Genomic DNA, 12489 nt, shown 5'->3' on the forward strand with positions numbered 1-12489 from the left:
AGCATTAACAGAACTAAATAAATGTTGTCATCATGATTATTAGTGACTGTTAACAGTTAGAGGTGCAGTTTATGTGGCAACAAAGGCCTTTGTTAATTCAAGTTAGTAACAGGTGCTTCAGAGGACCCTGACTGTCATGGCCCCAGAGTTTCTGCATTCCTCGGACAGCTTTGCAGAAGATGGAATTGCAGTGCTCTGAGGATGCTAGTTATTCTCTCAACACTTCCTTCCTTCTAGTTATGGGAGTGAGTGGTTTCTTATTATGAAATTGGGAGTTTGCTGTGTATGAATAAGAAACTGAAAAGCAATATTTGTTTCTCCTGTATCACTAATGTTTTCTCACAGACCTGTGGATTTTTAGTGCTCACCTGAAGAAATAGCATTTCCATGTAGGTTTTCTGCTCTGAAAACCTACCAAAAAAATTCCCACTTAAATTTGTCAATGGACTAAAGTTGTAATGAGGCTAGGTTCTTCTTTTTTTCTCCTCCACTGTTCAGAAAGCTTTACTTTTTTTTTTTTAATAATCAAATGTGTTGTGGGAAGTGAGGTACATGGATGCTCATGTGTGGGTGTGGACTGAAGTTCTGGGACTGGGGTCTGAGCCAGGGAAAAGGGCTGTGGACGTGGAGATAACACTGAGCAGTCAGTGTCCCCAGCAGGCAGCCATTCGCTCAGTCAAATACAACTGTTCATTGATCTTGTTTGGGATCCTGTTATGAAAAATAAATTCAGAAAGTTAGGCCAGAGGCTTGGTGTGGTGGCACATGCCTATAATCCCAGGGGCTTGGGAGGCTGAGACAGGAAGGGTCGCAAGTTCAAAGCCAGCCTCAGCAATGGCGAGGCACTAAGCAACTCAGTGAGACCCTTTTTCTAAATAAAACACAAAAATTGGACTGGGGATGTGGCTCAGTGGTCAAGTGTCCCTGAGTTCAATCCCTGGTACCAAAATCAAAAAACCCTCAAAATTAGGTCAGGCTTATGTGATTGTTATTTTCACTATTGGATTCTTTCCTGTAGATGAATATTTGACTTGGACTTTTACAGGAGTTTGAGCATGATTATGCTGCATTTAAATCCCAAACTTTGGATTTTGACAGAAGGCTCGGGACAGTTCTTTGTGAAGGTTTCTGTAACTGCAATGGTTTGGAAGCTGCATTTAAGGTGAGTTTGGAGGAAGCTAATGTGACAGTGTTTTACTACTGAATAATTTGGACTGTTAGATGCCAGGCATGAGTACACTATTCTCTGAATAAGGTGAAGTATTGGGTAGATTAGTTGTATTCCCTGAAAATTCCATGAAAAATTCACACCGAAAAATAAACTTTGAATAACGCACTAATGAGTAATGAAGTTTAATTTGGCAAGGTCATTTTTAGGATGTTTAACTATTGATTTTTCTCTGGCATTCACAACATTTTAGTGCTCATTACCTTTAGAATAAGCTTGGCCTGGCCAATGAAATATTGATTCAACATTAAGCCTCAGTGAAAAGTGAAAAATGCCTGTTAATTCAGGAATTTTTTTCTTTCCCATTGTTTACATATGTTGGGTTCGCCTGCCTGCTTTATTACTCTGACTGAAACAAATAGCCATTTATACACTGTATTTCATCAGGTGTAAGACATCATCGATTATCAGATACATCATTATTTATGTGTCAATAAGGAAAAAATGTAGCCAAATAATTGAGATTCCATTGACTCTATAATACATTCAATTTCAGAGGTGTTAAAACATGAAAGAATCTTGTCATAGAACTGATGAAATGTGTATTCAGAATTGCATAAAACAAAAGCATCTGGATAGCTCCCCCACATTAAAGGCTTGTAATATGGGGAGTAGGGATACGAGGTGAAAGATGCTTTTCAAGGAAGAGATCTTCACGTCAAGTGCAAATTCATCATCAGGTGACATTTCAAAAAGAAATTGAATGTTTGATAGCCAAAGAAACACAACTGGGATCATGGGTATCATTTGTTGAGAGTAACAGTGCAAAACAATACAGCAGACAACTTTTTTTTTTTTTTTTTAGAAGAGATTGACTTTGACTTTCAAATTCAAATGAATTGGCCAGATAGTGGTGCACTGCCTCCCCATGTCCTTGTCCTCAATTGAGCATTTAAACATGGAGGATTCATGAGGATCAGATGGTACTTTTTTTTTTTTTTTTTTTTTTAATAAACACTCTTGGGAGAAAAGGAGATGCTCTTGGCTAAAATATATAGCTTTATTATAAAATAACCTATAATCTTTCAGGTACAATAACTGTTATATGTAACACTCACTGTTTGACTTAGTGTACATATATTTTTCTCTTGGACAAAGATGACAACATATTCTGATCCTCTTTTGTAATCTTTCCCACTTAGCCAAGAGTCATGAATATTTTTCTTGCTTTTATATCAAAATTTGACCATATTATTTTTTAACATTTGTGTACTCGTCTGTCATATTCATATTACTTGAAACTCATTTTCTTACACACTGTTGTGAAATAACTGGAAGAATAAAGAGTAAAATTTCAGTCACCTTCCATTTATAATTCAAGTCTTCTTGACCTTCTACAGAGTCTATAAAAGTACATGCCACTTGATTGTTTCTAAAAATTTTATCTTACCTTGTCACCATGTAGTTTTTTTTTAAAAAAAAATTTCTCCTTATTTGTACCTTGTCTACCGAAAAACTTATGTTTTGGAATCCTGCCTTTATGAACTTTGCAATGGGGGATCGGCTTCCAGCTTTTGTGAGGTTTAGGGAGGCTTTTGCAGGGCCTCATAGACAACAGGCACTCACTCTCTGCTTGAGACCAATTGGATTAACTGGTAATTTGAGTATTGGAATGTCACACTGATGAGAGTGAGCTGCTGAAAGAGGAATGGCAGAGGAAAAAATGACAGGGTTCTATATTTTAAGGAAAGGGGGATGTTAACCATTGCTGCTAGTTGAGGAACTCTATTATTGGTCCCAGTGAATAAATATTTGTAGGCTGCTTTCTGAAGATGGCAATGTAATGCCTACTCTGGATGAAGGCATGGCCCACAAAGGGAACCAAACACCATTCACCTCTGGTATAAAAATGTAGTGCTTCAAAATCCAGAGTGCTCACACTCAATAAAAAAAGAAAGCATGAATACATACTTTTAAAATTTACATGAAGATAAAATAAAGTAGGCAAGAAAAGTGTCTAGAAAAGACTTTAGGTGATTAAATATACCTAATCTCAAGTCTGAAAATAACTCCAGAATCCAAAACTTTTTGAGCTGTAACATGATACCAATGGTGGAAAATTCCCACACTATGTATGAAACTACTAAAAATATTATATAAAATTACCTTGGGCTATGTATGTAAGGCATATAGGAAACATAAATGAATTTTGGATTTGAACCTCATTCCCAAGATATCTCATTATATATGTGGAAGTATTTCCAAACTAAAAAATGTCTGAAATTCCAAACACTGCTGGTCCCAAGCATCTCAGATAACTGATACTCAACTTGTATTTGAAAGCTAGAAAACTATGAAGTGTGTATGGTTGAAGGGTCCACAGGTTTTTAAAAAATATTTGAAAGAGGCAAACCTAGGGAAACATAAATATGTTCTAGTTTGGACAGCAAGAACATTGTTGTGAGAAGCTGTATTACATTATTAATCTGGGAAGTAGAAGAAACTTAAGGTAAGCCTCATGAATCTTAAGTGGAATATTTCAGGGGAGAAATGTAGGAATCCATTTTTAACCTTTTGAGGTCATTGTGAAGGAAGCATCTATATTCTTCTTAAAATAAGTCTTAGTTCTGCGAGAAGGAAGCAAGAGTTTCCAGAACAATGACCTTTATTTTCATTCCTGAGAGTGATTTTTACACATTTGTGATAATGAATATTATGATAATATACACTAACACCTTGTAACTTTTACTTTTTTGGTTTTTCCACCTACCCAAAGAATATTTCCCATCCTTCCTTCCTTTGCATTTGAAGTTAGGTACTGCTAAGCAAGCAGGCAAGATAAGATGTAGCAAGGAAACTACTGGTCTTGTTTCAGTTGGGCCGAATTTGATAAGTGTTTGAAAATGATGTTGTGAAATAAATGTATTTCCTAATTGTTGCTGGAGAACACTTCTTTGTTAAACTCACGAGGCAGTGTTGACTTTTGAATTTACATGAAGCCCAAACGCAACAAAACAATGGCTGCAAGAAGAAAGTTAATAATTTACATTTTTCTAGGTTACTCCTAACCAAGATAATTTAAAAATATTTAGCAGTTTCTGTGATAGGTATAATTGATGTTACTAGAAAAAGCTGGGATTTGTCTAAATTGGCCCTTAAGATATATTTAGATTTATATTTTAGTCTGTATAACTTTTGTCATTATGTTGATGTTTTTCTTTTTCTTTTTTTTTTTTTCATTGAGTTTGGTTTCTGGAAATGTTTGCATCACTTTTATAATGAAGCTGTTTAAAAAAAATAATAAGTTTTGAGAAATACCTAATATATTCTGAACAGAACAAAACTCTCCTTTTTCATCTTGCTAACAGGCACAAGACTTGGTGTATAGTTTTTCTGTCACCTTAAATACATTTAGTTTTTTTGAGGTGTCATCTTTTAAAATACTGATATAAGATGGCTAATAACATATGTTAAAGCCCATATGGAGTAATCAGATAACAAAAAGTGCCCCCTTTTCCACAAGTGACGTGTTCCAAGAACCCAAGGGGATGCCTGAATCCCTGGAGAGTATTGAACTCTATGTACTATATTTTTTCTTATACATATATCTCATGATAAAGTTTAGTTTATAAATAAGGCATAGTAAGAGTAACAACAATAACAACAAATAGAACATTTATAACAATGTAATGTAATAAAAGTTCTTCAAAACTTAAATATCCACTTCTAGAATTTTCCATTTAATATTTTCAGTTGCCACTGATAATTTAAACTGTAGAAAGAAAAATCTGGATGGAGGGCGACTACTGTGATATAGTTTTCAGTGGCCCCTGCCAATGAGACATTACACCTTGAAGTGTAGACCCAGGCATCGGATGGCCTGGTTTAAAATCCCAGCTCTACTATGCCAAAATTTTAATTTGGGCAAGTTACTTCCTTCCCACAACTCAGTGTCCTCATCTGGAACATGTGATAACAGCATTTTTAAATTTTTCTTGTGGTGCTGGGGATTGAACCCAGGGCGTATGCATGAGAGGCAGGCATACTACCTGCTGAGCTATATCCCCATCCCATAACAGCATTTTTAAGGGCCCAATGTATAGCAAGCATCTGGCACATAGCATGATATAAACACTGATTCCTTAAAATATACACACGAAAATCCACATGAGCAGTAAACAAGATGGGATCAAGGGATCCGAGGTTTGGCTTACTTAGCTTTGTGGAAGCCAGTGGTAAATGTTAGTTTGAAACCTAGGGCAGGCAATTCATTGAGCAAGAGGACCTGTGGACCTTCACTACTGCTTTGCTGGTAATGTGATCCTGATCATTCCCTGTTTCTGTCCCCTTTCACTTCACTTCTCTGCTTGCTAAGAGGTTCTACCCACTTGTGACTTTAGCCATCATGGATTCGGTGCTGACTTTGAATAAACAGAGAATCTGATTAGCTCAAGGCATTGGTTTGAGCCAGGACATTTATGTCAAAGGAGTTATCTACTTGTGGAGTGGTTGTTTGGGACCAATGACCATTGCTATCCCAGGTTGCTGTCAGGGGTGGCTAGATCTTGTGGGTACACAAAGGCGATGGGAAGAACAGTTGGTTTAAGTGGTACACTTGGTGTAATTACTGGTGGTGAAATCAGGAAGTCGTCCTCATGGAAATGGGGGTTCTTATATCTAAAGAATACTATGTTGGGGAAGAACAAATAACATAATTATCACATTTGCTTCTATTCTTACTTACACAGCATTTTCAAAAATGTTCCCTGATGCCCAATAGGAAGTAGTATTAGCTGTGAGCAGGAACTTCTTACAGATGGGCTATTTCTGACCCCTCTCAGTTTCCAGTGAGAGAGAAAAATTACATATAGAATTTGATTTGTTGAATGTAATGCCATTTAGAAACAACATATTGAGGCAATGCAGGATTCTAGATCTTTCTTCTATTTCGTCATAGCAAAGGTTTAGTGGGGGAAATTGAGCTGAATATTTGTATTAAAAACTCACAGTTCTTAACCTTTCTTTAACTTTGATTTTTCTAGCTTTTGACTATATTTGGGAATTTTCTAGAGAAACCAGTTGTCATGGAAATTTTCAGCCCACATTACAGCACACTAGTGAACATGTTGAATACAGAGTTGGATATGTGTAAGCAGTTATATAATGAACACATGGAACAGGTAAGTGGTGCTGAGGTTGATCATATTCACAGTATCATTTTTGTAGGTAATGGCCTAGATTTATATTTCATTATATCTAAAGATTAGATATAGGCACTAAATTTTTAAAAAAATTTTTATTTAACTGGTTTCTTATGGTGATGGAGAACTTGCTTTAGGACCATAATTCTTCTAATCAATTTATGAAACACTTCATTTTTTGTAATACTAGGGATTGAACCCAAAGGCACTGAATCCATGCTGCTAAAGTTACAAGTGAGTAGAAACTATTAGCAAGCAGAGAAGCCAAGTGAAAGGGGAAAGAAACAGGGACTGACCAGCTCTTTTCTATTTTTTGAGACAGGATTTTGCTAAGTTTCTGAGGCTGGCCTGGAACTTGCAATCCTCCTGCCTCAGCCTTCCTAGTTGCTGGGATTACAGTCATGTGCCACTCACATAGGTTTATACCAAACTACCAAAATGAACAGTAACTTACAAGGTTGTAAGATTACTTACAGGCATCCTAACTAAATGTTCCTTCTCTTCCTCCTCACCAAAATATCAACTTGCAGATTGAACATGGTTGTGTAGTTCTTAACAAGAATATACCATTTACTTCTGGAAATATCAAATGGGCCAAAGAGATCCTTGAACGCCTTCAAATGTTTTGGTCAAACTTTTCATCTCTCCATTATCTGTAAGTACTGAGGCCTATGTCATGGTGAATCATCCTAAGGTTACAGGTGGTTTTTTATAGAGGGTAGCAATCTGTTCCTATTAGCACTCAAGAAGTCATGGTCTCATTTAATTTTCTTCACTGATTTGTTGAGGGGGCTTCATCTCCATGGTTGTAATATTTTTGGTGGGACTCATAGTACATATGTTTACATGTTTCCAGGTCCTTTTTTCTTTACACTTTCTTTCCTCTGTGGTATCTGTTATGATTCTTTGCTATTATTTTTTTCTTTCTCCAGGAACAAACACACCTCTAATTATGCATTTCTCTCTGCCTTTTCAACTCTTTGTAGAGATTAATAACTTGTTGCTGTTGACATTTAATAAAAGCTTTGGCATTCCATTCATTTATAACTATATATTTTAAAGCAAAAACAATTCCAAAGCATTTTTGGTATTTATTTTTTCTCTTCCTGGCTATTTATGATGTATGACATCACTATGTATATTATTGTAAAATAAGCAGAAATCAGTATATAGAAAAGTAGAAAAACCTTATTCCTACAGATTCTCGGACAATCCTGATGAAGCTGCAGTTTATCAGAAGTATGTCGAAATGACCACTTTACTAGACCAATTTGAAAATCATATCTATAATAAATGGAAAGCTAATGTGGATGAAATCTGTGAATTCAATTTGAATCAACCCTTGGTTAAATTCAGTGCCATAAATGGTCTTCTTAGTGTCAACTTTGACCCAAAGGTAGGGGTTTGGTTTCCTAAGATGTTTTACAGATGCTATTCTTATCCTTAGTAAATCTCTGAAATATTTCCCGATAGACTTACATTTCCAATCATTCATACTTTATTTTGGGAAAATGTCATAGCTGTGAGGAATATAATTATAAACAACTTCCAGTAAGTCTTGCCTTAAAGATGTTTTCTAAGTCTTAATTAATTAATTATTCTTTGTTATTTTTCTTATAACTATTTCTTGGCCTCCCCACTCTTTCTTGAGGGTGGGCTCCAATTTCACTTTTCTTTGTGTCTCTAGTTTCGTGTCTGGCACTTGGTAACACTAAATGTTAGCTCTGCTGAACTGAATCATTAGTTTTTGCCAGATGGTTTTTGGCTTAAATATTTTTATAACAAATACTAATTTTTTTAGTTCATTGAAGCTGTATCATGTAAGTCAAGATTTGGGGACTGACTACATGGAATAAAAATCAGTCGTGTTTTTGGTAGATAGTGGTAAATTTCTATTTGTCATAGTTTTTTTTAAAATAGAAAATAAGCTTGTGTATGGTGGTTAAACTCATGGTGATTTTAATAAAACAAATAAAAATAATACTAACGGTTAAATAAATATCCAGGATGAAGATTGCCTTTATTAAGCAGATCTTTTGTTATGACATGATACATCATGTCACAAAGGGAAATTTCACATTTTGTCAATTTTCTCAAAAAATTTTGACAATAAATTTTTCATTTATTACATGTTTTGTAATAATATTGCATATAGAAACCTTATTAGTGATCATGGTCATATGCACATGTGTACGTAAATTATATGGTACGTGTATGTACATATATATGGTATATATAGATAATATTAGATGTGTGTACATTTTAAACATCTCCAACTCTTTCACCTTGCTAGATTAGGGACATAAAATAAGCTTTCTTTTCTATTGAGCTCCCATAGATGTGCTTTACAATAAAGGGCAAAGTTATTTTAAGTTTTCATGATCAAAAAACAAAAACATCTGGCTGAATTTTTAGGTAGTAAAGATCATTGTGGGCTGGGGCTCGGGCTCAGTGGCAGAGTGCTTGCCTCACACATGTGAGGCACTAAACAAACAAAATAAAGAAGGCTCTGCTGGAGCCCAGAGTCTTACACACACACACACACAAAAATCATTGCTTCAGCCCAAAGCCATGCAAGAGGGTGGGAGAGTTAATATTACATGCTCCATGTTCTAGTTATGCTTTGTTTCTCTAAAATATATACAAAGAATAGTATTATTTTGCAAAGGCTGAATGTACTGATATGTGGCTACTAACACACAATGCGGAGAAGTTCATTGGATTTAGACACAGGGGAATGAAGGGAAAGAATTGTGGAGAGGAATAGGAAAGACAGAATGAATTGGACATAACTTTCCTATGTTCACATATGAAAACATTCTTGTGGTTGTACATTACGTATGATATGTCAAAATACATCCTACTGTCATGAAATCTGAAAAGAACAAATAATTTTTTTAAAGTAGCTTTACTTTTATGAATGAATGAAACTCAGAACTCAGTATTTGATCTAGAGGACAGAGGATTATTTCTACTTTGAGATTTCATAAAATAGCTTACAGAGACAGGTTTATTGAAGTGTTTTAGGGATAGTGTGAATTACCATAGACTTACCCAAAATATACAAAATATTTTCCCTCTGAAAGAAATTATGACAAAATATGCCACTGTCCACAAAAAGCATGACAGGCCATTTCGTATGGCATGTGGATTCCCCATATCTTAACTTTCATGATGAAGTTTTAACTAAAAAAAAAACTGGTATGTGTTATAAACATGGTAGAGACTGCAATCCTCTACTAGGTTATGGAATGCATAATTTTTTGGTTTTAAAAAACATGAAACAAAATTCGATCTTGATGATTTGGAAATGCAATAACCATTGGATGAAATTTTAAGTACTTCAAGTCAAACTTGTGTTGAAATAGAATGATATTCTTAAAATATGCAATAATCCTTGCCGCTGTTTGAATAGCTGGTAGCTGTGTTGAGAGAGGTGAAATACCTTTTGATGATGAAGAAATCGGACATACCAGATTCAGCGCTTGCCATCTTCCAAAAAAGGAACACTATTTTAAAGGTTTGTGTTTGAGGGCAATAGGGCATTTTTTTAAATTGAAAGTAATTTTAATTATTAGCATCTAGACCTAAGACATTTTGATGCTTCAAGGATAGAAAAGAGCGAACATATTTGACCTTTTTTGTTTTGGGTATTCTTTATTCAGTACATTGGAAACCTTGAACTTCTTGTACAAGGGTATAATAAGCTGAAGCAGACTCTTCTAGAAGTTGAGTACCCTCTGATTGAAGAAGAGCTGGGAGCTATTGATGAGCAACTGGACGCGGCTGTGACGTGGCTGACATGGCAGCATGACTGCTGGAGCTACATGGAGAAGGTGCAGGCAGCCACTGCGGAGCTGGAGCGCAGGGTTGAACACACACAGAACAACCTGCAGGTGATACAGCAGATGATGAGGGCCTGGGCCGAGTGTCCGCTGCTGCCCAGGAGGGAGCACAGAAGAGAGGCTGCCTTGACTTTGGAGGACAAGGGCGATCTGTTTGCTAAAAAATACAAGTTAATCCAAGAAGATGGCTGCAAGATACACAACTTGGTAGAGGTAATTGCTTTGAAAGTTTCAAAAGTTACTGATTTTTTTTTCAATTACTTTAGAGAAGAGTAAATATACTTAACCTGATAATATAGACTTTTGTTTTTCTTTTTCTTGACACTGGGGATTGAATCCAGGGCATTTTACCATTGAGCTACATCCCTAGCTCTTTTTTCAATTTTTGAGACAGAGTCTTACTAAATTGCAATTCTCCTGCCTCAGCCTTCAGAGTTGCTGGGATTATATTAGCAGGCCCTGTGTAGGATGCTTTTATTGAACCTGAAGGAGCTTTATGAATGGCCATGTGAAACAGTTACAGTGGAAGAATTTGTGCGGCTTGTCTGTGATTTCTGTAGTCCTCACACTCATATTCCTGAGGGAAGAGGTTAGAATGTGAGATGTGTTGATCAAACAGAAAGGTTGGAGGTGGAATCCTTATCTTTGACAGGATTGCACCTACATTCCTGGTTGCTATTAATAGTTGCCAGCAGTGTGGAACACCTCTTAGGTGTCAGATACCTTGTTTATTATCATCTCCTGTAACCCTCTGAGCCATCTAACAAAGGCAGCAGAATTATTGTCCTTTTAACAGATATTTGAGTTTTAAAATAGTAACAGATGCTATTTTTCTTTTTGGTATTGGGGATTGAACCCAGGAACAATTAACCACTGAGCCACATTCCCATCCCTTTTTATATTTTATTTTAAAACAAGGTCTCACTAAGTTGACTAGGGCCTCACTAAATTGCTGAGGCTTCCTTTAAACTCATAATCCTCCTGCCTCAACCTCCCAAGCTGCTGGGATTATAGGTATGTAACAGGCACTATTTTACCAAAATAAGGTAGGGGGTTGGGGCACAGTAACAAACAAAACTCGGCCCCTGTCTCATGGAATTTACACTCTAGTTGGGAAGATAGCAAGAGAAAATAACGAGTGTATAATAAACATGTCAGTTGTAATAGGAACAGTGATGAAAAATAAAGCAGAAATGATGGGCTGTAGAAAACCAAAAAGGGGTGAAGTGCATTGGGTATCAGGAAAACGGGGTTCTAGTAGTGAAAGTGCAGGAACCTTTTAGATGGAGCAGCCTATCCGGTCCAAGGATCAGTTTGAGAGCCAGCATGACCAAAGCAGAATGTGTGTGTGTGTGTGTCAGGGGCGGGGGTGGGGGGGTGGGAATGGTAGTAGGGGATGACATTCCATGGAGCTAAGAGCATACCCCAAGTGTGTGGCAGGCCATTCTGAGGATTTTGGATTTTAGTCTAGAAACAGCTGCCAGATTTTCTTGCTCAGAGGCTTGTCTGTAAGCCAAAGGTGAGCAAGAAAGTGCAGACAGATTATTAGGAGCTTACTCTTATAATCCAGGTGAGGAATAAGATACTTTGGATCGGGGTGGGAGAAGAGAGAAATCAAGGATGAGTCATTAAATAGGAGAAGAGAGAGATCAAGGATGACTTCAATGTTTTTGTTCTGAGTAGCTGGGCAAATGAACTTTCTCGTGATGATATGGGGAAGACTGGTGGAACATGTTTTGTAGGAAGAAACAGGACTGGGCTTTGGATATGTCAGAGATGTTTGCCATAGCAGATATTTTGAGTTGGCTGATGTTGCCAATGTATGTTGTATTCAAGGACTGAGCCTAGATGAGTAACACAGAATTAAGAACTGTGAGCATATACATGATATTTAAGACATGGAGTTAGATGAGGTTACCCAGGAGATTGTCAATGGAGTAGAGGTCCAAGGGCTAGCCTTAACAGACTCCCTGAGATCAGAAGGATGAGGAAGATCCTTCCAAAAATAGAATGGTAGCCTGGAAATTACATTTGGAAGAGGAAGAGTTCAGCTCTGTCCCATCCCAGCTTAGGATCCAAAAATAGGACAGAGGTTGAGTGTCAGATGGGGCAGATTGGAAGTTACTGATGACCTTGACTTGGTGGAGTGGCAGGGTGGAAGCCTGATTGGAGTAGACTAAGGAGGGAATGGGAGAAATGGGAATAAACACATCCAGTGAACTCTTAACAGATTGTTGTGGGGCATACTAGAAACTGGGTGGTACCTAGGACATGT

General features: G+C 36.7%; 1 protein-coding gene across 1 annotated transcript in view; it reads left to right on the forward strand.

The window, feature by feature from the left end:
- The window catches only part of Dnah11 (dynein axonemal heavy chain 11), a 302098-nt gene that overhangs the window by 33261 nt on the left and 256348 nt on the right, over positions 1–12489 (forward strand). Inside the window, exons 9-14 of the mRNA XM_076853784.2 lie at positions 1046–1162; positions 6211–6348; positions 6900–7024; positions 7570–7765; positions 9785–9889; positions 10035–10427. Of these exons, the coding sequence (XP_076709899.2) occupies positions 1046–1162; positions 6211–6348; positions 6900–7024; positions 7570–7765; positions 9785–9889; positions 10035–10427 (1074 nt within the window). The remainder of the gene's footprint in view (positions 1–1045; positions 1163–6210; positions 6349–6899; positions 7025–7569; positions 7766–9784; positions 9890–10034; positions 10428–12489) is intronic.

This window comes from Callospermophilus lateralis, chromosome 1 (assembly GCF_048772815.1).
Source record: "Callospermophilus lateralis isolate mCalLat2 chromosome 1, mCalLat2.hap1, whole genome shotgun sequence".
Taxonomy (NCBI): Eukaryota; Metazoa; Chordata; class Mammalia; order Rodentia; family Sciuridae; genus Callospermophilus; species Callospermophilus lateralis.